Raw genomic sequence first — 26,405 nt, 5'->3', positions numbered from 1 at the left:
GTTAACCGTGTCAGGTCGGGTTACCCGTTTAATAAATGGGTTGTGTTCGTGTTTGCCACATCCGTCCCGTTTAATAAACAGGTCGAGTTCGTGTTGAGGTGTTCTGACCCGCCAACCCGACACGATTGCCACCCCTACCTATAGGGTCCAGGTATGGTGACAAATAAGAAGACCCGATTAAGACCCAAAGGTTCAATTAATACATGGATCCGGGTATAGTTTGTGAAATTTTATACCAGACCCAATGCAGACCCAAGTTCCTACTAAGACCGGCAATTTTTCAATGAAAAAATGATAAAAAATATTATTTTACCAGGTATGGTCTGGGTGTGGTTCATGTAGTTCTTATCCGATCTGGGTATGGTTTCTCTTATAGTAAATCCGATTAGAACCGAATCCGAACTAGATATCTTACCCAAAAATCTGGTCCAGGTCTGTTTCACCTGGGTCCGAAGCAAACCCAGCCCGTCGACACCCCGAAATACAGGCCAGGTACCCGACATTCCGTCAGGCATCCGGCCTGATGGCCAACCCTAATTCACCCTTAAGCTGATTGGAAGCCATCATTGAGATGGAAACACTGTTTACATGTGGTGCCAAAATATGCTTCTGGCAAAGTGATATTACCAAAATATGAAGCTGCCAAAATGTGGTGTTGGGAATGACGTTGTCAAAAGCATCTTTTTGTGCATAGCGTTGAGGTTTTGGAGCTGCCAAATCCATCCAGGCATCCACAACACGGTGTTTTTGGCAACGTCCCTAACTCCCAACTCCCAAACAATAAAACTGTTGGGAAAACTACTCCCAAACAGCATAGACTGTTGAGAAAACCACTACGTACCTCACAAACAGAGCCGTAAAATATTGTTGATTGTTGTTTTGATCATAAAACTGAACCACCAATTTCATCCCACAACTTTGTTGCAGAAACGTGGTTAGGTGATTGGGGCCACACAAAACAGCGATTCTTTCTTTTGGATAATAATCCAAGGAAAAAACTCCCATCACCGACCAGACATTGGCTGGCCTTCAGTTGGTAAAATCCTCGAGGTTCCTCTTGCTCACCGGGAAGTGTGTAGCGATTTTCTGTGTAACCTGCAGTGGCTTTCTGTGTTTTGTGGCCCAAATACTTTGTAAAGTATGCTTATAAAAAAGAAAAATTACCAACAGGAGCTCCACTTATCTCGTAGGAGGAGCTAGTGCACGCCACCTTGTGTTGGGCCGTTGCAAGTTCAAAACCCATGGTATAGTTGTATAGCTGGTAGGCGTTTGCCTAACCCCAGCTTGCCTTTCAAAAAAAAAAAACAATCTTTGTAAAGTACTCGGGCCCCATCACTGGATCTGCTCCAGTATGTTGGCTTGGTCCAGTAGTTGACATAGGTTACAAAAGACTCGACTGTGGCCGTTGCAAATCATCATGACCCATCAATAAAAATATAGCAGCATAGCACCAGAGTAGAAAAACAGAGGCCAACATAAAGAACAGATGGCTTCTATCTTGGCGTCACAGTCCTAGCTAAGAATTATGCGGTCATTGATCCCCGTATTGTATACAATAAAGTACTACATGATTCATTCTAAAAAAAACACTACATGAATGATGTAACCCTAGTTGAGTGACTCAAACTGAGCCAACCACCAACAGTAGACAGAAGCCTAAAGTTACCAAGTGAGGAACTCTTCAGCCGTTCCATAAAGCTTTGGATGCAACAGATTGAACACTAACCCTGTTTTCTCGTTTATACCATGATTGATGTTCACCACAGCGCATAACTGACAGCTCATCCCGGGAAGCAAACTCAAAAGGAAATCTTCTTGGCCTAGGATTCTTCCCAAACATTTAGGTCAGTATTTTCCTGGCTGCAAGGCCCAGCAAAAGCTATTAACCCATGTGTGTGTGTGTGTGTGTGTGTGTGTGAGAGAGAGAGAGAGAGAGAGAGAGAGAGAGAGAGAGAGAGAGAGAGAGAGAGAGCAAAATTGGGCAGAAGATAGCAGGTTTAACAAAAAGCTGTAACATGAAGCAGCAACTTTTTTTTTTTAAGTCATGCATCATCTTGAAACTAAACCATGTACAAAATGCTAACTTCATGTCAACCTCTCCTAGTTAAAAACATTGCCAAGGACCCATAATTCACCTCAAAAAGTGAGGATTAATCAGACCAGAGATCTCAAGAAACCCGACTCGCTCTTTACCACCAAAAAAATTTCTTCAGCTTCTCATCACATATTATGATTTTTTTATTATCAGGGTCCTGAAACAATAAGAATTAAGATGTCAAAAAAACAAACAAACAAAGTTTTATAGTTTAACATATTAACAACTACTATAATTAATTTTAGACAGTGAACAGGAATTATCTTCAATCCTCAACCATCCAAGGTTTAGAGACGGGGAAGAAAATCTGCGCAAAGTGATGAGCAGAAGAAATATGACAGTCTGCACGAGGGTGAACAAACTGTTTATCCTTGCATTTGCTATTTACTGCCCAGTGGCTGCTGAACCAGCACACATTTATAAAAAATCCTGATTCCATAGTTAGTAAAGCCAGTAAATTGATAAGGATCTCATTCCATGTGTGGAGATGAAAAAAAAAAATCCTGATTCCATAGTTAGTAAAGCCAGTAAATTGATAAGGATCTCATTCCATGTGTGGAGATGAAAAACTGTAACCAGCAGTTGCTCCCTAAAATCATGGCTTAGTCAATAAAAAAACCTCCATACATACTTTTGTTCAAAAGCATCCCGAAGCAGTAAACCAATATCCATACACTTGTTCAAAAGCTATTGCAGCTTATTTGCAGTATATTACCCAATGGAAAAGGTGAGTTTGTGAACCAAGGCAGACAGATAAGCTCAAGAGTATGGGAAATTAAGCAGTTCCTCATTAACCAAAATGAAAAATCAGGAAAGTATTGACAAAGTAATGATGCATATGGAGAACCATACAATAAAAATCAGCACTAATAAAACGATCTCTCTCCTACCCCATCAGTATAACAGCAAGTTGGTTCCAAGGGGAAACAGTACACCTACTGAGCAGTGGTAAGGAGCTATAGTTGTAGACCAAGTCCTTTTGGCTGATAATCACATGTTGGAAGACACTAAATCAAATCTAATCTATTCTATGGCTGAACATAAAAGGCTTCACATGAGCTTGAATGCCTGTTAGAGAGGATCTGGCACATTATAGGTAGAGCACACGTATGCATCACACTGTCAAACAGACCAGATTGGTAACAAAAAAAGGCCAAGGAAAAAACTCAGATCTTGTTCAATCAGTTGAATACAAAGAAAACATGAATTGGGAAGCTAATCTGAGTAAGCAACCGAAACAACGGCCACCACACAGACACCATGAACCAATAAAATCATGTCGGGAATGAACAATGCCATATGAACGTGTTTGCAAGAACACCGATTAGCATACAAAAGTAGCATGCATGACACAGAAACAGAAAGCTCAATTAATTAAACAAGTTTAGATATCAATGTGATAGGCAACACGAAGTACTATGCAAAATGACTAGGTAAGAAAGCTCCTGATGACATGGGTTCCACTGAGAAAAAGGCAAATTGCAAAACAAACTCCTATGTTACTTGGACACTGACAAGACCGCCACTTATTTTTATGGAGTTGTCCCAATAAAATATATGGAGAAAAAAATAAGTTTAAACAAGGCTAACATGAAGTGTGACATCAGACACATGGTGTTTAAGACACTCAAAAGTGTCGGACATGTGACACCGAAGATCCATTTTTTCTTGGATACTTGTATGTTAAAAAATGAAGTGTCTAGGAGTGTTGGTGTCGATGTCCAGGTGTCAAGGTAACATAGACAAGCTCTAAGGCTTTAAAAGAAGCTTCAAGCAACTATTATATACTATAAATCCATTTCTCCAAGTAATGTCAAGAATGATGAAGCAATTTTAATAAAACCCTCTCTAGAGATGACGAGTAGGGTGCATCTACATCCCATAGAAACAACACCATTTCTGCAGAAATGGCACCTTTCCTGTGGCTCCACAGTGAATGCTGCAAACATGGGAACAAGAACAACCATTCTGAGGAAAGTCACCCAGAGAGAGAGAGAGAGAGAGAGAGAGAGGGGAATTGGTTCCTCCTACCATCCATACAGTGTGAACAGTGCTGATTTTCAATATTCCAAGCTATATTTTGTAAATCAGACCCCACCGATGTGTTTAGCATGATTCATTTGCTAGGAGGAACCAATCACTATATATATATATATATATATATATATATATATATATACAAACTGCACAATTATGCTAAGTCTCATTCTTGCTAATTGCTAGGAGCCCAAGCAAGCACCTAGGCCCACCCCTAACTACACAGGTTTGCATGCCAAGGCAAAAGAAACTTGTATTCCATAAGATTCTAAACGGACATACAGTATTCTCAACAATAATCCATGTTATCGTTAACAAAGGTGGACCAAATAGCCACTCTTTAGCAGAAGCCTTCAACACATTTCATGTGGAAGGCCATTCATCCAGATTCTTATCATGGAGGATCTAATTAAGCCTCAAAATATTTGACTCTGGAAGAAGCAACTGGACAGTTGACGTAAAACTCAAAATCCATATGCATGTTAACGAAAACATACACAAAAATAACAAATTCACCGTTGTCAACACACTGATCCATTAAAACCATGGTTATCCTGTCTCCAATAATTTATGTTAGAAAAGGGACAACTAAACTATCAATTCCGTATTATTCTTTGTCCTTCTATGCAGCCAAATATTACCACAATTCTTGGGAATATTCATAGAGCCTGCAGCTCATCAAGCTTGAACTATGGATTCACGAAAAAGAGAGAAAGAAAGAACATGCCTTCCCACCAAAACAAAAGGCACGTTGCCACAATACTAAACAAAAATGGCATCCCAAGAATCTTGAATAGAAATGCACATCAGGAACTCAAACATGGTTTCTTTCAACAATTCCATTGAGTTCCTACAGTATAGCTTCTACATTGTCAAGTATCAATATGACAAACCACAAAAAAGAATTTCATACACACTGGAGCACATAGTAGAGCCCGAATGACTCTCCATCACCCAGTAACACACACACACCAATGAACATACATTCACGCACTTCAAAACTCTACCATCAATAAACTATGCTATTTAATCTCAACTTACCCAACAAAAAACACAAACAAACAAACACACCCACAAACTTGAAAAGCAAACCCCGTTCAAAAAACACAGGGATACCAAGAAATAGATAAGTCACCAACAAAATATATATGCATTAATGTCGCAGAGAAACAGGACAACAAGAAAAGCAAACTGTGTCAAGAGGCTTCTGATACACTACAGAACTTCAATGGCCTCTGTACTGTTGGATATAATGGGTTTGGGTCCAACCCACAGGATGACCCGGTTTGACACCATTAGTGGGCCACATTAGTGGGCCTCATAATGGGGATAGTGGGTGGGAGTTACGTGAATGTGGAGAGACCACATTCACGTAACTGCAGTGGCGGAGCTAGGAACCTAAACTAGGGTGGGCACAAACACATGGTAAGAAACCAAGTCAAAACCCTAAATCCTAATAATTCATAAATAAGCTAATTGAAAAAAAAAACTAAAATTCTAACCAAAACCAACCTTGCATTCATGGAATCTTGTTTAATGTTGATTGAAAAAAGATTGACAAAAATACCTACTTAAATATTCATGTCATATGAAAAACCAAAATAACACAAAAATACAACCGATAACCAAAATCAAGCATTCATTAATGAAATCATGTTTAATGATAATTGAAAAGAGAAAAGAACACGAAAAATTCAAAAACCATAATTAAACATTTACATCATTTGAAAATATCCAAATAAACACCCTAATTCCTAAAAAATTCATAGATTTATGCTCATTGAAAAAAATCTAATATTCCAACCAAAATAAAGTATTCATTTAATGGCTAATGCTTATTAAAAAAACAGAAAAAACTTTAAAACTTAAATTAAATATTTATGCCATTTAAAAATAAACTAAATAAAAAACCTAAACCCTAACAAACATCATGCATTATACTGATTCAAAACTGACCCAGGTTCTATAGGGAAAATGTTAGATGCACTCCTAGCTGCATTAGTAGCATCAGCAACGGCAATTCCTATATTTGCCTTCTTCAGCGCTGGAGCAACATTCTCTCCATCTCCACTCATTCCACATTTATGCTTCATTTCTTGCAATTTCCTCACGATTTCATACTTGTGCTCTATCGGGTTCTTAAATCGGTATCATGTCACAAGAGGCACATTTCACAGGAACCCTTAAAGTCCTTTTTTCTATTTTCAGGATGATTTTTATCACAACCATCACAACGAAACCATAACCCTAACAAATTAACTCAAGTTGGTGATTCTGCAACTGCTATAAGAACTGAACTATGCAGAATGAGAAAAGGAAAACCCTACAAGAACCAAAATTAAGCATCAACAACCAGAAATTTTGAAAATCAAAAGAGGAAAAGGGGTTTCATTGAGAATGGATAGCGAGAAAATAATAGACTTTCTGCATAATCGTGCCCTGAGAGAGAGAGAAGAGTTGGGGAAACAGTGTAAAAGAGGTCAGGTAGTCTGGTCAGGGTGGGCACTACTCGCCATGAACCCCCATATCGGGGAATTTTTCAGGTCAGGGTGGGCACGTGCCTGCCTACCCTGGCCGCTATGTGGCTCCGCCACTGATTCTGGGGTGGGCGACCGCCCACCCATGCCCACCCCTGGCTTCGCCACTGCGTAACTGCCTATTTCTCCCATTATATAAGGGATAGGCTGCCATGAAAATGATGAGAGATTCATAGCAATTAGCCTACCCCAAATACCACATAAGGCCTACGTGGTAAAGGGTCCTGCTAAACGTCGACCTAAGGCCTGGGCTCATCGTAGGCGTCGACCGACTGAGGAGAACACCGAACTCGCCAAGCATCCGCACTCGCACACCATGGCGTCATCAGGTATGTTTTCTGTGATTGTTTTTGCAGGCAACGCCAACATTGGGTTATGGGCCCACACCCACGCATTCAGCTGGGCGTGGGTGAGTGTAGGGCCTCCTGACGTTCTCTGAATTCAGGCGCTCTGAACTCATGTCGTCGTGGGGTGACATGGGTCACCCATCATTCCGACAGTCTATCGCAAACAACAACAGATGATGGTGATGTTGTTTTCTCGGCAGACTGTTGCCATGGGGTAACAGCCTTCAACAACGACAGAGCCATCCTATGAGGCGACCACCTGTCACTGTGGGGCGACTTTGGTCGTCGGTCGATGGCAATTGTCGTCGTGGGGAGACTGCCATTCCTGGCAACCGTAGGCCGGTGACAATCAAATTAACACCAAAAACCTTAATTTAAGAATCTTGATTCAAATCCCTAATCTATGAAAATGAAAGAAAAAATCATGAAAAAAGAAGAAGAAGAACCAATAATGCCCTAAAAAGTAGTAGAAGAAGAAAAACAAAGAATGAAGAATGAAGAAGTAGGTGGCGAGATAAAGAATGAAGAAGAAAAATGAAGAATAAAGAATGAAGAAGAAGGGAAACAAAAAAAAGGAGAAAAAAACCTTAATCTATGAAGAACGAAGAAGTGAAAAGAAGAAAAATGGAAAACAAAGAACAAGGGAGAGAGATGAAGAAGAAGGAATAAGAGAGAAGAAAAAGGAGAAAAAATGAAAAACAAAGAAGTGAGAGAGACAAAGAAGAAGGAGAACCTGGCCACCGCCCTCACCATGGGCACCAGTGATGATTGGCACCAGCTCACCCCAGCTGGCTTCCGCGTGGCTGAGAGAGAGAGAGAGAGGGGGGGGGGGCTCCTCTTCCCCTGATTTTTTTTTTAATTCGTCTCGCCTGTCCCATTCTCATCGTAACAAGGGGTGGAACAAAAATGACAGAGAAATAAGGATGTGCTGGCGAACATGTTTTGCACGTCTGCCGCATCTAATGTTTGTTGAAAACAGTCTTCAATGCAAATTTTTTTCCGAAATCGTGTGGGGATAGTGCATCAAACATACCCCCCAGGGACCATTATCCTCGTGAACTTACAGTAGCTTTTATATCATCCTAACAGATTGGTTAGTCGACATCTTTATGTAGTTCTAACCAATGTTGTCATATCAGTATTGGCCCTGAATCGTTTAGCCACATGATTCAGGTGAATAAGTCGATACTGATTCTCAAGTGAATCATTCTGAGTTGGCTACAAATAATTAAAAAATATTTTGTCAATCCGAACATGACACATGTTAAAACCATTAAAATAGTATTAAAATAATATTGAAAATAAATTTTATGTATTTTTATATTTATTAAAAATAAGCAATTCGATTTTTTGTCGATACCATATGTATCGGACATGCCGATACTGACAACACTGGTTCTAACCCTTATTGTTGGATGTTGAAGCTTTCGTAACTCTCTCAATATATCATGCCAAGCAACCAAATTTGGCAAGGTGGTAACAAAGTCTAAAACATTACTTTTTTTTTTTTATAGATCAAGGATTTTTTTAGGGGAGTTGGCTAAAAGAAAAAGCCTAATTAACTAATCAAAGAAAATAAAGAAAAACTAATCAAATTAATTACAAAAAGCCCTAATTTAAGAAATTTGATTCAAAGCCCTAATCAATAAAAAAACTCTAATCAAATAAAAGAAAACCATAATCAAATTAACTATAAAAAAACCCTCATTTAGAAATTTTGATTCAAAGTCCTAATTAAAGAAAAAAAATCCTACTCAAATTAACAACAAAAACCTTAATTTAAAAAATTTGATTCAAATCACTGATCTATGAAAATCAAAGAAAAAACTATGAAAAAGAAGAAGAAGAAGAAGAAAAAGAAGAAGAAGAAGAATGTGGAGAGATGATGAAGAATGAAGAATGAAGAATGAAGAAGGGGAACGAAGAAGAAGAAAAATGAAAAAGAAAGAACAAGGGGGAGAGTCGAAGAAGGAAGAAGAAGAGAGAGAAAAAAAGGAAAAACGAAGAAGTGAGAAAGACAAAGAAGAAGGAGAACCTGGCCGCCGGCCTCACCACGGGCGCCGGTGATGATCGGCACCGGCTCACCCCCACCGGCCTCCAGCTGGCTATAAGAGAGAGAGAAAGAGAGAGAGGGACCCCTCTTCCCCCTATATTTTTTTTAATTTCGTCTCGCCTGTCCTCGTCCTCATCGTAACAAGGGGTGGAATAAAAATTACATAGAAATAAGGACGCGGCTGCATCCAATATTTGTTGAAAACATTGTCTCCAACGCTATTTTCGTCTAAAATCATGCAGGGACAGTGCATCAAAGATACCCTGAGGGACCATTGTCCTCGTGAACTTACAATAGCCTTTATATCGTCCTAAGAGATTGGTTAGTAGACATCTTTATGTAGTTCTAACCAATGTTGTCAGTATCAGCATCAGCCCTGAATCGTTTGGTCAACCATTCAGGTGAATCGGCAGATGCCCATTCTCAAGTGAATCATTCTGATTGGCTAAAAATAATTAAAAAATATTTTCTCAATCAGAACATGACACGTGTCAAAACCATTAAGATAGTATTAAAATAATATTAAAAATAAATTTTATGTAATTTTACATTTATTAAAAATAACTGATTCAGGTTAGTATGGTATCGATTTTTTGCCGATACCATACTTATTGGCCAGGCTGATTCTGGCCGATACTGACAACATTGGTTCTACCCTTTATTGCTGGATGCTGAACCCTTCATAACTCTCTCAACATGTCATGCCAAGCAACCAAATTTGGCAAGGTGGTAACAAAGTTTAAAACATTACTTTTTTTTTTTTATAGATCAAGGATTTTTTTAGGGGAGTTGGCCAAAAGAAAAAGCCCTATCACCAACCGCACATTGGCTGAGTTCCAGTTGGCAAAACCCTTGAAGTCCTCCTTGCCCTTAAGAGAATGCACGCAACTTCTGTGGGTTTTGAACCGCGGTTATCCCATGTCAAGTGAAAAACCACATTGGTCCTTGGTTATGAAGGCAAAGCCCTTGTGGGCATATTTAATTATAAATATATTTTTACATATTAAATGTAAAAAAATATTCTTTAAGCAATTAATTAATAAAAAAGTCTATATCCCACTATCTTAGTTTTGAAAAATTTTGCAAACTCGCGGCCCAATATCATATTGAGTCGCGGTTCGTGTTCGTGTCCTTGTGACATAGCTTATAGCTTGTCTTCCACACAAACATTGATAAAATGGTTTGATAGTCCATGATGGTTAAGAGGACCAACCATAAGTTTGGTTTGGATTGGAAGTTTGAACAATCTATAGAAGTTGGTTAGCTACCTCTCATTTTGTTCTAGGATTTTTCTTTCTTGTGAGTCATTTGCGGGATGCGGGAAGGGACCATGCAGCTGCAGCAGATTTTGAGAAAGGAATCGAAAAAAAAAAGATGGAAATCTTCGCTTGCACTTGAAGGGTAATAACAAAAATCTAGGGCGACCACAAGCCATGGTTGGCTAGCTATCGCAAGTTTCTCAATCACTTTGTAGAGGTGGGGTCCTATATTGCCAACAATAGTTGATTGAATAAACAATGACTCCCAAAATTGTGCAAATTAAGGCTCCTCTTTGTGCCATCCACGAGGAAAACGACTTTTCTATTATCATTTTATATTTTGGCATTTTTGGAGAATAATGGTACTGCCTGACTTGGTTTTTAATTTATTTTTCTAAGGTATCGTGCTGTGAAAATTGCATTACGTAAAATAATTTCTTAAGGATTAGCCGTCAATCTCGAGGATCAATGACTCTCAGTATAAACTGATTGCTATTCTCTCTTACATCTTTTATTTTTTCCGAACAGAGAAAGCTGGGGTTAGGCAGACCCCTACCAGTTATACAAGAATACCATTTGGGGTTCGAACTTGCAATGCCCCAACACAAGGTGACGCGCACTAACTGCTCCTGCCAGACAAGCGGAGCCCCACGTTGGTTATCTTTTATTTTTTTGATGATGAAGAACCCTCACAGAGAACGAGGTCACTTAATAGGCCTGCCTCACATGTGAGGTAAACCCTAGGTGGGGTCACAAATACACAAGCTCATACGGAGCCCACCAGTTAAAGGCACCTGCACACCTGGTAGAAGTTGAACCTGGGACAAAGGGATCGGCACCTTCTCCTCAGGCTGAAGGCCACTCGGTTGACTTGGGTAAGTGTCTCTCATGTAGATCAGTTAATTACATATCCCGTGAGTATTTAAGTTGACAGCTCTAGTTTAATTAATTTCTTCCATTCTGATCAGCATGGATTGAGATTTTTGGACCAAAAACCCCTTTGGAACCGATTCTGGTTTGGGCAGAGCAATACATTGGGCTAGGCTTGGTCTGGGTTAGAAAGTTTTCATATGGGCCCAACCCAGCCCGGCCTAAGTCAAGCCCTAAAACATGTAAACATGACCCCACTGAATTGGGATCTTGGCTAGATATGACCCATGTACATTTGAGCTAGCACAGGACAGCAGGAGGCCAGGGCCGCAGTTCATCAGGCCCTTATGGGCCTGACCTGAGACTGAACATGTCCAACTTGATATAGACACACCCACACACACGCACACCCATATTGAATAATGACATCATATCAAGTAGAAATCATCAGTTTTTTTCCACACACACACACACACACACACACACACACACACATATATATATATATATATATATATATATATATATATATATATATATATATATATATATATATATATATATATATATTGAAATATGCTTGTAGATCAGACTTTGTGGATGTGATTTATATGGTTGGCTTAATGGAAAATGAGTGTTAGATTGTATGATAACAACGTGTAAGCTGCTTTTTTTAAGAGCTTAAGAAAACCAATGACAGAACGTTTGATAATTTTATGAGTAAAAACAAATCATATTTTTACATAAAAAAAGTGCGATACAAGGTGTGATTAACAAATTAGCAAACCATGTTGAACACATCACGGAGTCAGATTGGGTGGATACAACTTACACCCATGATTTCTAGTTAAATGACAGTCATGTCAACATGACCAAATATTATCCACGTGCATGGAGTTTATCATATGAACTCTCTCTCTCTCTCTCTCTCTCTCTCTCTCTCAGAGCAGTATAGCTGAATCTTTGTTTTTTCACTTTTCGTGCATCACACGAGCACATTACTAGTTTACAGAATGGCAGCAACTGGGGTTCGAACCCAGGTGCATCATAACATGCTGGTTTGCAGAACTGGGGGTACTGTTTCTTTTTTTTTCAGGCTAAGAGTGGGACGACTGATTAACAAGATTGTACAAACACAAAGAACAACACCGTTACATTTTCTAAGATAACTAATAGAAAGAAGATGAGACTATACAAGCATAACAGCTCACATGAATGTCTCCATGAAGATGTTACTACAAAAGATCATTCCCTTGCTTGCCTGATGCCGTAGGCTCAAACAGAGAGAGATCAACCGCCCAACCCTCTCGACTGACAATGGAGCTGATCATGGCCCTTTTCCTCATCACTAGTATCCGACGCAAGCAAGTTTAACTACGCAGAGGCATCAAGCAAAAACCTTGAGATGAATAAGTATAAATTTCAATAGAAAGAAGCAGCATCAATCTTGGTATTAGAGATATACTTGTATGATTTCAGAGCTGGTGCTTGGGCGCACATAGGCTGCAAGAATACTCATGTGGAAAGCCTGGGTTTGCCAAAACATCACATCAAACATAGCTCAACATGAAAAGGAAAATGTGGCAAGAACATATTATCAGTTATCATAAAACCACCATTTCCGGGAATTTCAGGATTCATTTCAGTGAAAATGGCCACAGCCATGATGTTGGGTGATATTTTGCATGTGAAGAGAGCAACTGGTGGACGAGCTATTTAATCAAGAGAACATGCACCAAGAACACAATGCCACTAAATTACAAATCTCTCAAATTATTGAAATGAGAAGCATGTTAAAACAAGGAATTCAAAATCCCCTTATGCCAATTCTCTGGTCACAAACTGAGAGAAGGAATTAACTACATTCCCATGTAACTTGCTTCAATGCCCCAACTCCAATGTAGCCTAGAGAAATTTCAGTTTACCTCTGGAAATTTATAATGGACAAAAGTTTATCAATGTTTTACAAAATGGGAAGAAATATTAAAAAAATTATGTCGGCAACTACTAGGAAATAATTTCCAATAGACAAATTTCACAAGACTAATGGTTTCTGCTGAAACATTTTAAATCCAGCAGAAATATCATGACACCTTTTTTACTGCATTGCAGAATGCACAAAGTTATCACATATGAAAGTTGAGAAAAACATGGTACATAATCTGTGCGCTATGTCACATGGGTGCGGGTGCGGGGGTGCGGCACTTTCAAAAAACTTGGGTGCGGTATATATATATATATATATATATATATATATATATATATATATATATATATATATATATATATATATATATATATATATATATATATATATATATATATAAAGTCCAAAAGTTGGACATAAATGACCCTGGGTGCGTTGACTGCACCCACATAAATGACCTCGGATGCGGGTGCGACTCGGGTGCGGCACCTAGTTGGAGAGTCCCTGTGACATAGTCTGTGCGTCTTAATGTCCAAGAACACTGGAACAACCTTACTAATTCAAAAGTAAAAGCATAGGAAGCTGAAGAAAATATCATCAGCAGTGAGATAAGAAGTTTACCCGGAATGGATCACCACGAAGAGACTGCACAAAACGAGCATTTCTTGAGCCAACACCCTGTAACAGAACATGGATGCTGGATCAATTCCCTATATTTATTTAACATCTTTCTTTCAGACTCAGATATTTTCTGGCACATTGTGCTCTGTTGTATGGACAGCTTTCGACTTAAACTAAACATTTCAATCCACAGGAGAAAACAATTTGATACTAACCAGAAAGGTTTCCATGTCATCTTTGCACAACTTATAAAGCACATCAAATTTACACCAGGCTATGCTGACACCAACTTTAACAGGTTAGAAAGCCAAACTACCTAAATAAAAATGATCTATTCAGCACAATTTTTCCGTATTTAGGATGAAAAAAGTCAAGAAATTGATATTTCTCCTCTGACAATATTTCCAGTTGATTCCTCTGACAATACAGGGCTCCATCTCCTCTGACAATTTTTACCTGCCTGGCCCTGTATTATTAGTCAAGATTCCATGCTTCATTTTCTTTGAAAGGTTGTTAATGATTATATAAAAAATCCAATTACATCCATAGAGTACTCCAAATACATGAGGCAAGATGGAGCCCTGATAATAGGACATTAATGAAACCTTATGCTAGTTAATATGTTCTGAGGGAATATTATGCATTCCAGTACTGTTAAGTCCTTATAAAGAGCAGTTGCTCAAATTGAAAGTAAGAAATAAACTCACCTCTAAAGCAATATCCCGTAGCCTTCTGCCTGTCTGAGCACAGCAAACACGGACAACACTTTCCTCACAACTCCCGCTTATAATATAGTCACCACCATTCATATAATATGACCTTGTATAATTATGCGCACTCCCTAATGAAGCAATGCCAAGTTTCATATGTAGCCTTCCATCGACAGACAAATGTTGCCTAACCTGTTTCATAAATGAAGGAAAATTGCAGCTTATCATTCAAAGCACACTGAAAAATATCAATGAATCCGAAAGAAATATATTTAAAAAATATCATCTGTTTTGACAATATCATGATTTTATTGAGGGATTAACAGGACAATTTGTTTTAATTTTCATGTTATATATATTTTCTTCATATTCCTACATGCCAGTGTTATCAAAAACGTGCCTTGAGGCGCAAAAGGCGTGCCTCGCCTTGAGGCGAGGCCCTCTGCACCTCAAGGCACCAGCCTGAGGCGAAAAAAAAAAAGAAAGAAGAAGAAGATTTACAGTTGGTTATGTTTTACAAATGTGTGAAGTTTTACAGTTGTCGACATCTATACCATGCAGATTGTGCTAAACGCTGGCTACGAGTTAATAAGGTACTCTGTGATGTGTTACATTGATATTGTTGTTTCTGCTATCTTCATCAATAACTATCATGATTGAGTGCCTGTGTTGCTTATGTTAGTGTGCTCAAATGCATTCTTTCTTCTAAAGAATTGACTCATGCTGATGATCATAGAAATGAAACCCTCTTTGTAGCCACACTTGGGAAAAGTAATACAGTAAATAAAATTTTCTTTGCTGTAAGAGATAATACTAGCATTATAGTGCATGCAGTTGTACATGTTTTTCTCATTGGATGGTAAGTGGAGGTGTGAGTTCCTGCATTAGTGGTCTGAAGATGCCATCAGTAGCATGCCCTTATTTTATATGTTAATCTCATATTTTTTAGTACTGATTTGAGATTTTATTGGTTGTTACTTCATCAATAAAGCATTTTTTTATTTATTTGTATTTTTTTTTAAAGTTTTCAATTTTTTTTTTAGGCTTACGCTTTACACCTGGAGGCTTACGCCTCGCCTCAGTTTTGGTTGGAGCGCCTCACTACACCTCTTCGCTTTTCACAACACTGCTACATGCTTTTATAGTTCTCAATTTTTATATTTTTTGATATTTTCTCTGATTTTTCCAAAAACAGAATTTTTAATTTAATGCCAGATTTTTTCTCTTGCCAAGAAAATCCCAATACTGAGACTTCTGAAATGTATTCAAAGCATGCTATGTGCTTCAGTGGATTAAATGGTACCTCATTGTCAACAGCTGATGATAGTAAATAACGATCATCAGGAGAAAAGCAAACCATAACATTTCCTCTGGTGCTGGAAGTTGTATAACATGGATGCAAGGGCTTTTGTCTCAAATCCCACATCTTTATTTCATGGTCAAAAGATGAAGTAGCAAACGTGAAAGGAGAGTGATGGGAAAATTTGACAACATTTATGTGTTCCCTATGCAAATCTTCATAAGTTTGCAGCCGCTTTCCACTGCCAATGTCATAGAGTGCCACATGTTTTGTATATCCACTTGCAAGAAAATATTCATCTGTAGAATTAACATGCACAGATGTTAATTGCTCAAATTCTTCAAAAGTACATGTAGTTGGATCGGTCGGGTGAACTCTATCTGAAATTGTTGAACCCATCCGATGGACATCATATAATTGTAGAACACCATTGTCAGAACCAGCAATGAGCTGACAAAAATTAGAATTAGAAGAATGATAAGAATCAACATCATTGAAAGGGAAGACAAAATATGAACTCCAACATGTATTTCAATCATGTACAATTCTTTTTGGAACATAAGAATGCAGGAAACATGGGCCAGCTCACATAAGATACAATAATCATCTCAATCAACACAATAGATCAAATATGAATGTCGCAAAGCCTTTGTTACCTTTGAAGGGTATCTTTTGAGCCAACAAAGTCCCAAAACACTATTCAATGCTCCAACTGATGGAGCATACCCAACAATTTTACCACTTTCAAGGTTGATAATTACTAGTTCCCCATCCAAAGTCCCAAAAACCATAAGACTTGGATCAGATGGATGGTACTCAAATTGCCGTGAACGAAAACTCTTACTGTCGTTGGTCTCAATGTTTTTGAACTTGGACATTGAACAAGATACTGGCCATACAGCAGAACCAACTTTTGCAGCAGATATTGACCTTGTGAAGGAAACAGAACTCTTGCTGATAGTAGGATATGGTTGGTTCAGTTTGATTGGTCTTTCTCCCCCAGAATTTCCTCCTCTTTCACGCCTCTGCAAAATATTAACAACATTTTCTTTGCATCTCCTGTTGTAAGGCAAATATTCAAAATGTTGAGAAAATACCAACTTAGCCTTTTCCCTTTCTGCATCTGTGATGCACAAGTTATCTAGAATTTTCAGATGAGGCAACAAAGCAATCATGTATTCTCTGTAATGTTTCTCAAAACAAATAGGTGAAGGATGGTGTGATTTATACTTTTTAAGTGCACGCTCACGTTTTGACATATTATTCTCAAAATTGGGTCCTTTCTCCAGGCATTGATCATCAACTGCTGGAGTGCTGCAACTTCCAACATTGGATCCAGACTGTACCCTTGTTACACAGTCACAATCACTTAAATGCTCTTTGCTTGTAACATCAAACATATCAATGTCATGAGTGCTATGAATGACTTCTTTCCTGCTTTTTGCATTGACATCCCCAGTTTCTAAAATGAATTCATCATCCCATGAAGAATGACTTTCACTTGCCATACATGGGAAGAAAGATTTATCTGAAAAACTAACAGGACCCATGCTGGTAGTGGGACCATTTTTTGTACTAAAGCCAGTTAATTTAGAAAACGCATTCGCAAACCTACATTCCCAGTCACTGGATCCCTGACAATGAGTGGGAAAATTCAAGTCACTTTCATCCGATGATTCTTCACTGGTGCTCTCAATCAAACAATGACCTAAGTATGTGTCGTCATCAGAAAATGCATCATAAAACATCTCGTCTCTTGTGGGAGATTCTGGGCTTTCAGATATCAAATCCTTTCTGCCATTAGATGGAGTATGCACATATAAATAAGACTGCAGCTTGACAGGATTATATTCCTCAATCAAAAATGAAGTTGTTTTTCCACCAGGTGATGCAGGACAATGTCCAGTGTCACTGCAACACAAGCAATTCTGGAAACGAAGCTCCCGTAGACTTGGGAGCTTTGATAAAGCAGCACTTGTTGTCCAAAGATTAGTAATTCTGGTTTCACACAGAGAGAGCCGCGACAAATTTGGCATACAATTAAAACACTCCTTGGAGAAACTGCTAAGAGTAGTATTGAAGTCTAAATTTAGCGTGTGAAGCTGCATAAATTTCCCAGTGATGTTCAACTTTCGTGTATGCCAGGAACCTAAGTTCAAGACTTGGCATGACAAACTCCCCTGGAAGAGATCCCTGTCAGTGTATATTGAGCCAAGGAACGAGAACAAGAGATCAATTCAAACAAGCTTTCGCAGCTTAGGATACTTTCATGTAAACATAAAATCAATTTTGAAGATCATTATCCAATTACAACTCGAATCAAGTAAATTCTGCAAATCCATTTTTGTAGAATCAGCAATGCATTATAAACTTAACCTGTCTACAAAAATAGAGGCACTGCTTCATTAGAAGTGACATTTATGATTTATCCACTGTGTTTTAAATAATTTATTTAAACAAATGAAGCCATACTCACCAATATCACCGATAGTTTGAAAATATTGTTATATCATCGATATTTCAAGGTCAGACAATATTTTCCCGAGATTTTCAAAATGTCTCCAGAACTGAAAATATCATGATATTTTCTGGAGATTTTCCCAAGATATTCCCGAGATTTAAAAAACAACAACTTTTTTTACATGTTTTAAGTATTTTGTGTTACTTTTATATTTTAAAAACTTTTCTGATTGTTTCTTTATAATTTTGCCAGAAAAATACTATAAGACCTATTATTTGTTATGTTTGTTATTATTTATTATAGTTTTTCAAAATTTAAAACTTCTGATATTTTCCCAAGATTTTGCTGAGAAAAACAACTTTTTGGAAAAAAAAAACTCCCGAGAAAAACCTTGCTGAGAAACTGCAGAGAATGATATTGGCGACTATGAATGAAGCACATTAATTCATAAGAAAACCATTAGACATAAAAAAATATTGTAATTCAAAATATACAAACTTTCCTACAGTTAATTTTTTGAATTACTGCAGCAAAAATACCAAGTATACTAGCTTGAGAGAGTATTCATTATATCATGCTCACATAGAATTAATGTTATCTTCTCTCATGTTGGTTGTGTTATGCAGGATCAATTGTCAGGGAAGAAGGTTGGGATTGGGGATAGAAAAAGAGATTTATACTAACTGGACTGGATTGATATGAGGAAAGCATAAGGAAGTTGGGGAGCTTTAGTTATAGATGAGTTTGTTTTGTGGCACGAGAGACTGGGCATATTTTTAGCCCTAAGTTGCAAAGTTTAGTATCATCAGGAAGTTTTGAAAAAACCAAGTTAGTTGTGTCAAATTATGTTAAAGATTGTATGAGTTGTAGATTGGCTAAGAGTCATGCCATGTCCTTTAAGTCTAGTGATAAAAAATAAGAGAATCCTTTTGATCTGGTACATTCAGATGTATGAGGTCTTTCTTCTGTTATGTTAAAAGGATGATCATCCTATTTTGTGATTTTCATAGATGATTATACAAGATTTACATGGATATACTTTATGAAAAATAGAAGTGACCTTTTTGAAATCTTTAAGAGTTTTTGTGCCATGGTTGAGAATCAATTTGCAACTAAGATTAAAACTCTTTGAACTGACTCTGGTGGTAAATATATTAACTATATGTTTGAAAGGTTCCTGCAAGAGAAAGCTCATAAAAAAATCCTGCCCCTACATTCCTGAGCAAAATGGTGTAGCTGAGACGAAAAATAGACATATCTTGGAGACAACAAGAGCTCTTCTTTTTGGAGGAGAAGTACTCAAAGTGTCATTAGCAGATGCAGTTCAACTGAGCATTTATCAGACAAATCATATGCCTTATTGAGTACTTAAAAGCATATCCACCTTTCAAAAATTGTATGGAAAAGCTCTAAACTATGATGTGTTAAAGGTGTTTGGTTGTGTATGTTGTCTTGTTAGCTGACAGATACAGAGATAATTTATCTCCTAGGGCTGTCAAGTGTTGCTTTCTTGGTTTCACCGATGGTAAAAAATGGATACAAGTGCTATGACCCTGTTAAAAAGAAAGTGTGAATATCTTGGCATGTTGTTTTTCATGAGAATGTGCTATATTTTAGTCAATATGAAGAAAAGACAGAAAATGAGACTAACTTGTTCTTTTTTATTTCCTTTGAAGAAAAAGAAGGTGGGAGAGAGGGGATGGAGAGTCAAGGGGAGAAAGGAAAGCAAGTTCTGGCTAGAGAAAATAGGTTTAGTCAAACCTACTCAAGGCGACATGAAGATGTGATTGAAATTCCATTTCTAGATCAAGTGGAAGAGCAGGTAAGTGAAGAGGCCAATCCTGATCCTATTCGTGTATCAGCTAATCCTGGACAACAACAAAACTTAGAGTTGTCATTTTCTTCTTCCACTTTGTCCTAGGCATGTATAAGTTCTAGACCTTCTATGCTTTCATCTTGTTTTGTATCCTATGACTCTTTTGCTCCTCATCATCGTGCATTTTTAGCCTTAATCCATTCCTATGTTGAGCTTGAGTCCTATGCAGAGGCAGCAGAAAAGGAGGAGTGGCAAAGAGCCAAGGTTGATGAAATGAATGTACTTGAAAGAATGCAAGCATGGAAACTAGTAAAACTTCCTTAAAAAAAATATTATTGTTAGCAAATGGGTGTATAAGGTAAAGACAAAGGCATATGGGTCAGTGGAGAGGTATAAACTATAAAGCCAGGTTGGTAGCTAAGGGATACAATCAACGTTTTGGAATTGATTTTGCTGAAACTTTTGCTCTTGTGACTCATATGACCACAATTCATACACTACTAGAAGTAGCTGCCATACAATAATGGGACCTTTGGCAGTTAGATGTCAAGAATGCATTCTTTAATGGGGATTTGCAAGAGGAAGTATATATGAAACTACCACAAGGATACTCAGATTTAGAAGGTCGAGTTTGCAGACTTCGCATAGCACTATATGAACTCAAAGAAGCACCTCGAGCTTGGTTTGAGAAGTTCAGTTCAGCAGTGAGATCACTTGGTTTTGAGTAGAGTCACCATGATCCTGCTTTGTTTGTATCTTCCTCTGCTCTTGGAAAATGTATATTGCTTCTTTATGTAGATGATATGATTCTCACTGGAGATGACATAAAGAAGATTGAAGAGACAAAAAAAAAAACTGGCCGACATGTTGAAGTTGAAGATGAATGTAAAGAAATGGCTTCGAAAACAATAGGTTCAATAATGAACCAATACACATGCACATGAAGTGCGAATATACCCATTAAAGGGAACAACACAAGCACATAATGTGCTAACACATAAACCCACAAAAGGGGCAAAACGCCTATAAGGCATAAGTTGATATCATTGAAGAAAATAAGGGTGTAACACCCATTACATGGAGCAAAAGCTCCTCCAACTCTTAAGAGAAACAAAGGGGAAATCCCCTATTTATAAGCACAAAAAGGGACCACCTTGGGGGCTCCCAAAGGAGACGTTGGAGAGCCCCCAACGGTCACATTTGTGACCGTTGGGGGCTCCCAACGTCTCTATTGGGAGGCCCCCAATATGGTACGAAAATAAAAATAAAAAAATAGAAAATAAAATAAATATTACAATGCATATTCCAATTGAAATATGCGTAAAATGATAAATTACAAGAATACCCTTGAGGGTATTTTAGGAAGAGAAAATATATAAATAGAGATACATATACATATATATATAAATATATATATATATATACATTTAAGGATTATATTTCAACATACATATATGTGTACGAGTACACATATTTTAACACCCCCCTTTAATCTTTGCGGGGAAACGAAAAGATTGAAACAAGTCGCAAGACTACAGGAGACTTCGGTAAGGATGCAATTGAAACTTGAAAATGCCTTCCTCCAATTGCCTTCTAATGGTGAACACATTTCCCGATCCATCTAGGGTACTTCTCTTTATACTATCTCCAAGATCCTGTGGGATAACAACAAAGAACAAGTAAAAAATATCTTTGCACTTTACTCAAATGGAACATTCCTAACAAGGTGCAAAGTTATAACTTATACATAGAAATTTGAAGCACATGATAGGATAATTACTTTAGCATGAAAAGAAAATTTAGAAAACCAAAGTTTCAAAATCACATATCATGTTAAAGAGTGAGCGGAAACGAATTGCAAGAATGCATAATGCATTCATAAGGTCCAACATTGGACAAACACAACCCCATAATGGGGACTAACAAAAAGGTCCAACATAATTAATCACAACAATATGTCATATAACAATAATGTTGTATATATACGAAATTATGTTCAATCATGATCATTATAAAAAGACTTAATAAACACAACATGAAATATTTAAGCTATGTCATGTGTGAAAAAGGATTTGGAATAATCCAAGAAACAAATCAAGCCTTTATAATTTGCAATTATATGTATACCAAGATGCAAAATGACAATAATCTTAAATGTGCAAATTTAGGACAACATGTACTAAGATATTACGGAAGCATTTATAATGATAAAAGAAACAATCTTACAAGTCCATTAAGGGATAAAAACAAACACAAGCCCTAAAGAAAACAATAAAAACATCTCTTTATTGAAAATAGAGTACCATGTGAAAATGTCTATGAATAGACAATACGCATACAAGTATAAATATTTTATAAAAGAAGTGTACGAAGACACTCTCACAATCACTTGAACAAAATACGCAAAAAGCGTAATAAAGGCAAACATGCAATAATGCATGTATTTCATAAAAGGAACAAATGCTTGAGACTCTCAAGCTTTAATTATGCAATTATATGCTTGATAAATGCAATTTAAGACAAAGAAGACCATATTATGGCCAATGTAGGCATCCTTAGAGATACAATCAAGAGGTTTTGAAACCTTATGTGAAAAACATGTTTAAAAAGTTGCATCATTAGAGGAAAAATAAAAAATTAATGAAAATCTTTTATACCAAAGGATGCAATAGATACACTATGCACTCTATAGAGTGTGAGAAGATTTTTAAAAGATCTTTCACAATGGTTCATACAACATATTTATCATAAACAATTTTTCAAAATTCTTTAAATAAACCAAAAACCATTGAGAGACTTTTAGGAGTTCATAAATATTTATCATCAACAAGAGCTACTTAGGGTTCATAAAAAAGTAAACAACAAAGATTTAGATGCGAGAAATTCTCATACAAGAATTATATCAATTTTTTTTTCTTTTGTTTTTCACAAAAAATGCACTAAAAACCATACACAAGAGTTTTTAAGCAAAGATCATTAATTTAGCAAGAAATCATAAATAAAAAGTTAACTTATAGGTTAATCACGAAATTCTTATGGAAGAATCATAAATCTCACATAATTGAAAACAATTTTGAAAAACATAAATTACTATTATATGTGATGAGGAATCGATAAATATATAAACAAGAATTATATATTTGGACAATAAACACGTTTACCAAAATTAAAAAGAGATATTTTAAAATATACGAACACGGGAAAAGGAAATGATTCAACTATCAAAAACACTAAATGTGCAAGAAAAAATATATTCACAATGCATAATATGTTAAGAAAAGAGATACATACCAAAAACTTCTATAAAGAAAGGAACAATGAATACTTCACCATTTCTTGAGCACCACGCTTACCGTTGCACCAAGAGACAACCCCATCGTGACCTCGCTCTGATACCATGTAAAGAAATGGCTTCGAAAACAATAGGTTCAATAATGAACCAATACACATGCACATGAAGTGTGAATATACCCATTAAAGGGAACAACACAAGCACATAATGTGCTAACACATAAATCCACAAAAGGGGCAAAATGCCTATAAGGCATAAGTTGATATCATTGAAGAAAATAAGGGTGTAACACCCATTACATGGAGCAAAAGCTCCTCCAACTCTTAAGAGAAACAAAGGGAAAATCCCCTATTTATAAGCACAAAAAGGGACCACCTTGGGGGCTCCCAAAGGAGACGTTGGAGAGCCCCCAACGGTCACATGACCGTTGGGGGCTCCCAACGTCTCTATTGGGAGGCCCCCAATATGGTACGAAAAAAAAAACAGAAAATAAAATAAATATTGCAATGCATATTCCAATTGGAATATGCGTAAAATGAAAAATTACAAGAATACCCTTGAGGGTATTTTAGGAAGAGAATATATATATATATATATATATATATATATATATATTTATATATATATATAAATAGAGATACGTATACATATATATGTATACGTATCTTTATATATATATATATACATTTAAGGATTATATTTCAACATACATATATGTGTACGAGTACACATATTTTAACAAGATTTAGGGCGTTGAAAGTATTTTCTCGGGCTTGAAATAGTTTACTCTCCAAGGGGACTGTACCTATCTCAACATAAGTATGCTACAAATTTAGTTGTTAAATCAAGATTAGTTGATGACTCAAAAGAAGTAAATTCTCTCCATGGAGAAAAATTTAAAGATGAGGGGTACTAATGGTGTTAAGCTAGAGGATCCTATAATATAAAGGCAATTAGTTGGGAGCTTTATATATTTGACTATATCCAGACTAGATATAACTCATGCAGTTCATGTAGTCAGTCAATTTATGAGTGCTTTCAGATCAGTTCACTTGGCAGTTGTACTCAGAATCATCAGGTATGTCAGAGATTCTATGCACTATGGTATGTTTTTCTCATCTTCATCAGACACAAAATTGAGAGTTTTTTTGTGATGCTGATTTTGGAGGTTCCACTGGATATAGACTTTTCACTACATGGTTTTGTGTTTTCCTTGAAAGCTCTTTGATTTCGTAGAAGAGCAAGAAGCAACAGAGAGTTTCTTTGTCTATTGTAAAATCATAATACAGAGCTATAGCTCAAGTTGTTGCAGAGATTAATTGGATACAATGGCTATTAAATGAATTAGAAATTTCATGTGAAAAGAAAACTCAGTTATATTGTGACAATATGAGTGTTATTCTTATTGCCAAGAATCCAGAGTTTCATGAGCGCACCAAGCACATTGAAATAGACTGCCATTATACAAGAAGGGCTTATAAAGATGAGATTATAGCTTTGGAGCATGTAAACTCAAAGAATTAGATTGCAAATGTGTTTACGAGAAGTTTTTCTTCCTTGCACTTCAGTTCTTTCCTTTCCAAACTTGGAATAATTCCTTTACTTCCTTCCAAGTTTGAAGGAAAGTATTAAAAGTCTATGTATCTATGTAATATAGGGCTTATAAAGATGAGATTATAGCTTTGGAGCATGTTAACTCAAAGAATTAGATTGCAAATGTGTTTACGAGAAGTTTTTCTTCCTTGCACTTCAGTTCTTTCCTTTCCAAACTTGGAATAATTCCTTTACTTCCTTCCAAGTTTGAAGGAAAGTATTAAAAGTCTATGTATCTATGTAATATAATATTTTACATTTCTGTGTAATATCTCTTTATTAGGTCTTATTGTACATGCCCCATTAAAAGGGGGTATTTTAGATTTTTTATAATTTTCCTTTATTGTACACTTAAGGGGTCAACCATTTTTATGTAAGTGAGGATCCCCTCACACGACATTGCATTGTGAAGGAAACATTGTTTCTTCTCTCCATTTGAGCTCTTTGTAAACCCTATATCTTTCCCTCTCTATTCTCATAAACTTCAACACAGGGCTTTGTGAAAAATCTCGACGATATTGAAAAACTCGCGAAAAAAAATATGATAAAATCATTTTCATCATTATATCATGATATTTTATGTTTTAATGGAAAATTTTATAAAAAAAATGCTTGCAGCTAACCGTTTTTTAGCAATCATAATTAGTTAAGAACTTAAGATGCATCAAGTAGCATGCATCAATTTAGGCTAATTAATTGTTGCTTTAATATGATTGCAGAGTTGTTAAGTACCTATGCTTCAAGGCGTGAAGTGCATGCCTCAGAGGTGAGGCAATGCTTTATGCCTCGAGGCACAACATAGAGGCGTAGAAGATCATGAAGTATGTGTAATGAAGAGGACAGAAGCACCAATAAAGTCGTAATGAAGAGGACGGAAGCACCAATAAAGCAAACCACTTTTTTAGAAGAGTGATGCCAAGAGCCAAGAACACAAACACTAAAAGTGTATACAAAGCCCACTAAAGGAAAAAATGACTTAAAGTCATAAGTTGAATATTATTGAAGAAAGAAAGAAGAGGGTGAAAAACCCAACCTATACAAGAGAGAGACTCCTCTATTTATAGAGGAGGAAACTAAAGAGAAGGGACCACAAGGGGGCTCCCATCTAATCGTTGGGAGCCCCAACAGTCATAAATATGACTGTTGGGGCCCCAACGACTAGATGAGTGGGGCCCCTTGTAGTCTTACAATATGTAAAACAAAAAAGAAAAAAAGAAAAAAAGGTAAAAAAAGAGGGAAAAGGAAAAATACAAAAGAAAAAAAATTACATGGAGATTTACCAAAATACCCCTATCGAGTTTTTGGGGTACAAGAAAACAAAAACAAAAATATGTATATATACATATATGTATATATATACTTGTATACATATATAAGTATATGTATAAATATATATTTATATATACATAATTTAACACGCCTCCTCAAACTTTACGGAGAGAAGACCGAAAGTTTGCTAAGAATAAACATAAATCGTGGAGTTGGAA

At 36.7% G+C, this 26,405-nt stretch overlaps 1 protein-coding gene across 2 annotated transcripts in view; it reads right to left on the bottom strand.

Moving 5' to 3' along the window:
- Positions 1-11,893: 11,893 nt before the first annotated feature.
- Positions 11,894-26,405, bottom strand: part of LOC149847782 (protein DWD HYPERSENSITIVE TO UV-B 1-like) — a 58,863-nt gene continuing 44,351 nt past the window's right edge. For both annotated transcript variants that reach the window (XM_090000860.1, XM_090000819.1), the window contains 6 exons: positions 16,413-17,949; positions 15,760-16,206; positions 14,454-14,648; positions 13,747-13,803; positions 12,664-12,726; positions 11,894-12,572 (listed from right to left, as the gene is read on the bottom strand). In XM_090000860.1, coding sequence (XP_089856986.1) covers positions 12,489-12,572; positions 12,664-12,726; positions 13,747-13,803; positions 14,454-14,648; positions 15,760-16,206; positions 16,413-17,949 — 2,383 coding nt within the window. In that variant the 3' untranslated portion in view covers positions 11,894-12,488. The remainder of the gene's footprint in view (positions 12,573-12,663; positions 12,727-13,746; positions 13,804-14,453; positions 14,649-15,759; positions 16,207-16,412; positions 17,950-26,405) is intronic.

Source organism: Nuphar pumila, chromosome 1 (genome assembly GCF_984573655.1).
Source record: "Nuphar pumila chromosome 1, dmNupPumi1.hap1.1, whole genome shotgun sequence".
In the NCBI taxonomy this organism is placed as follows: Eukaryota; Viridiplantae; Streptophyta; class Magnoliopsida; order Nymphaeales; family Nymphaeaceae; genus Nuphar; species Nuphar pumila.
Note: the sequence above shows the minus strand (reverse complement) of the source record. Positions and strands in the feature narration are given on the sequence as shown.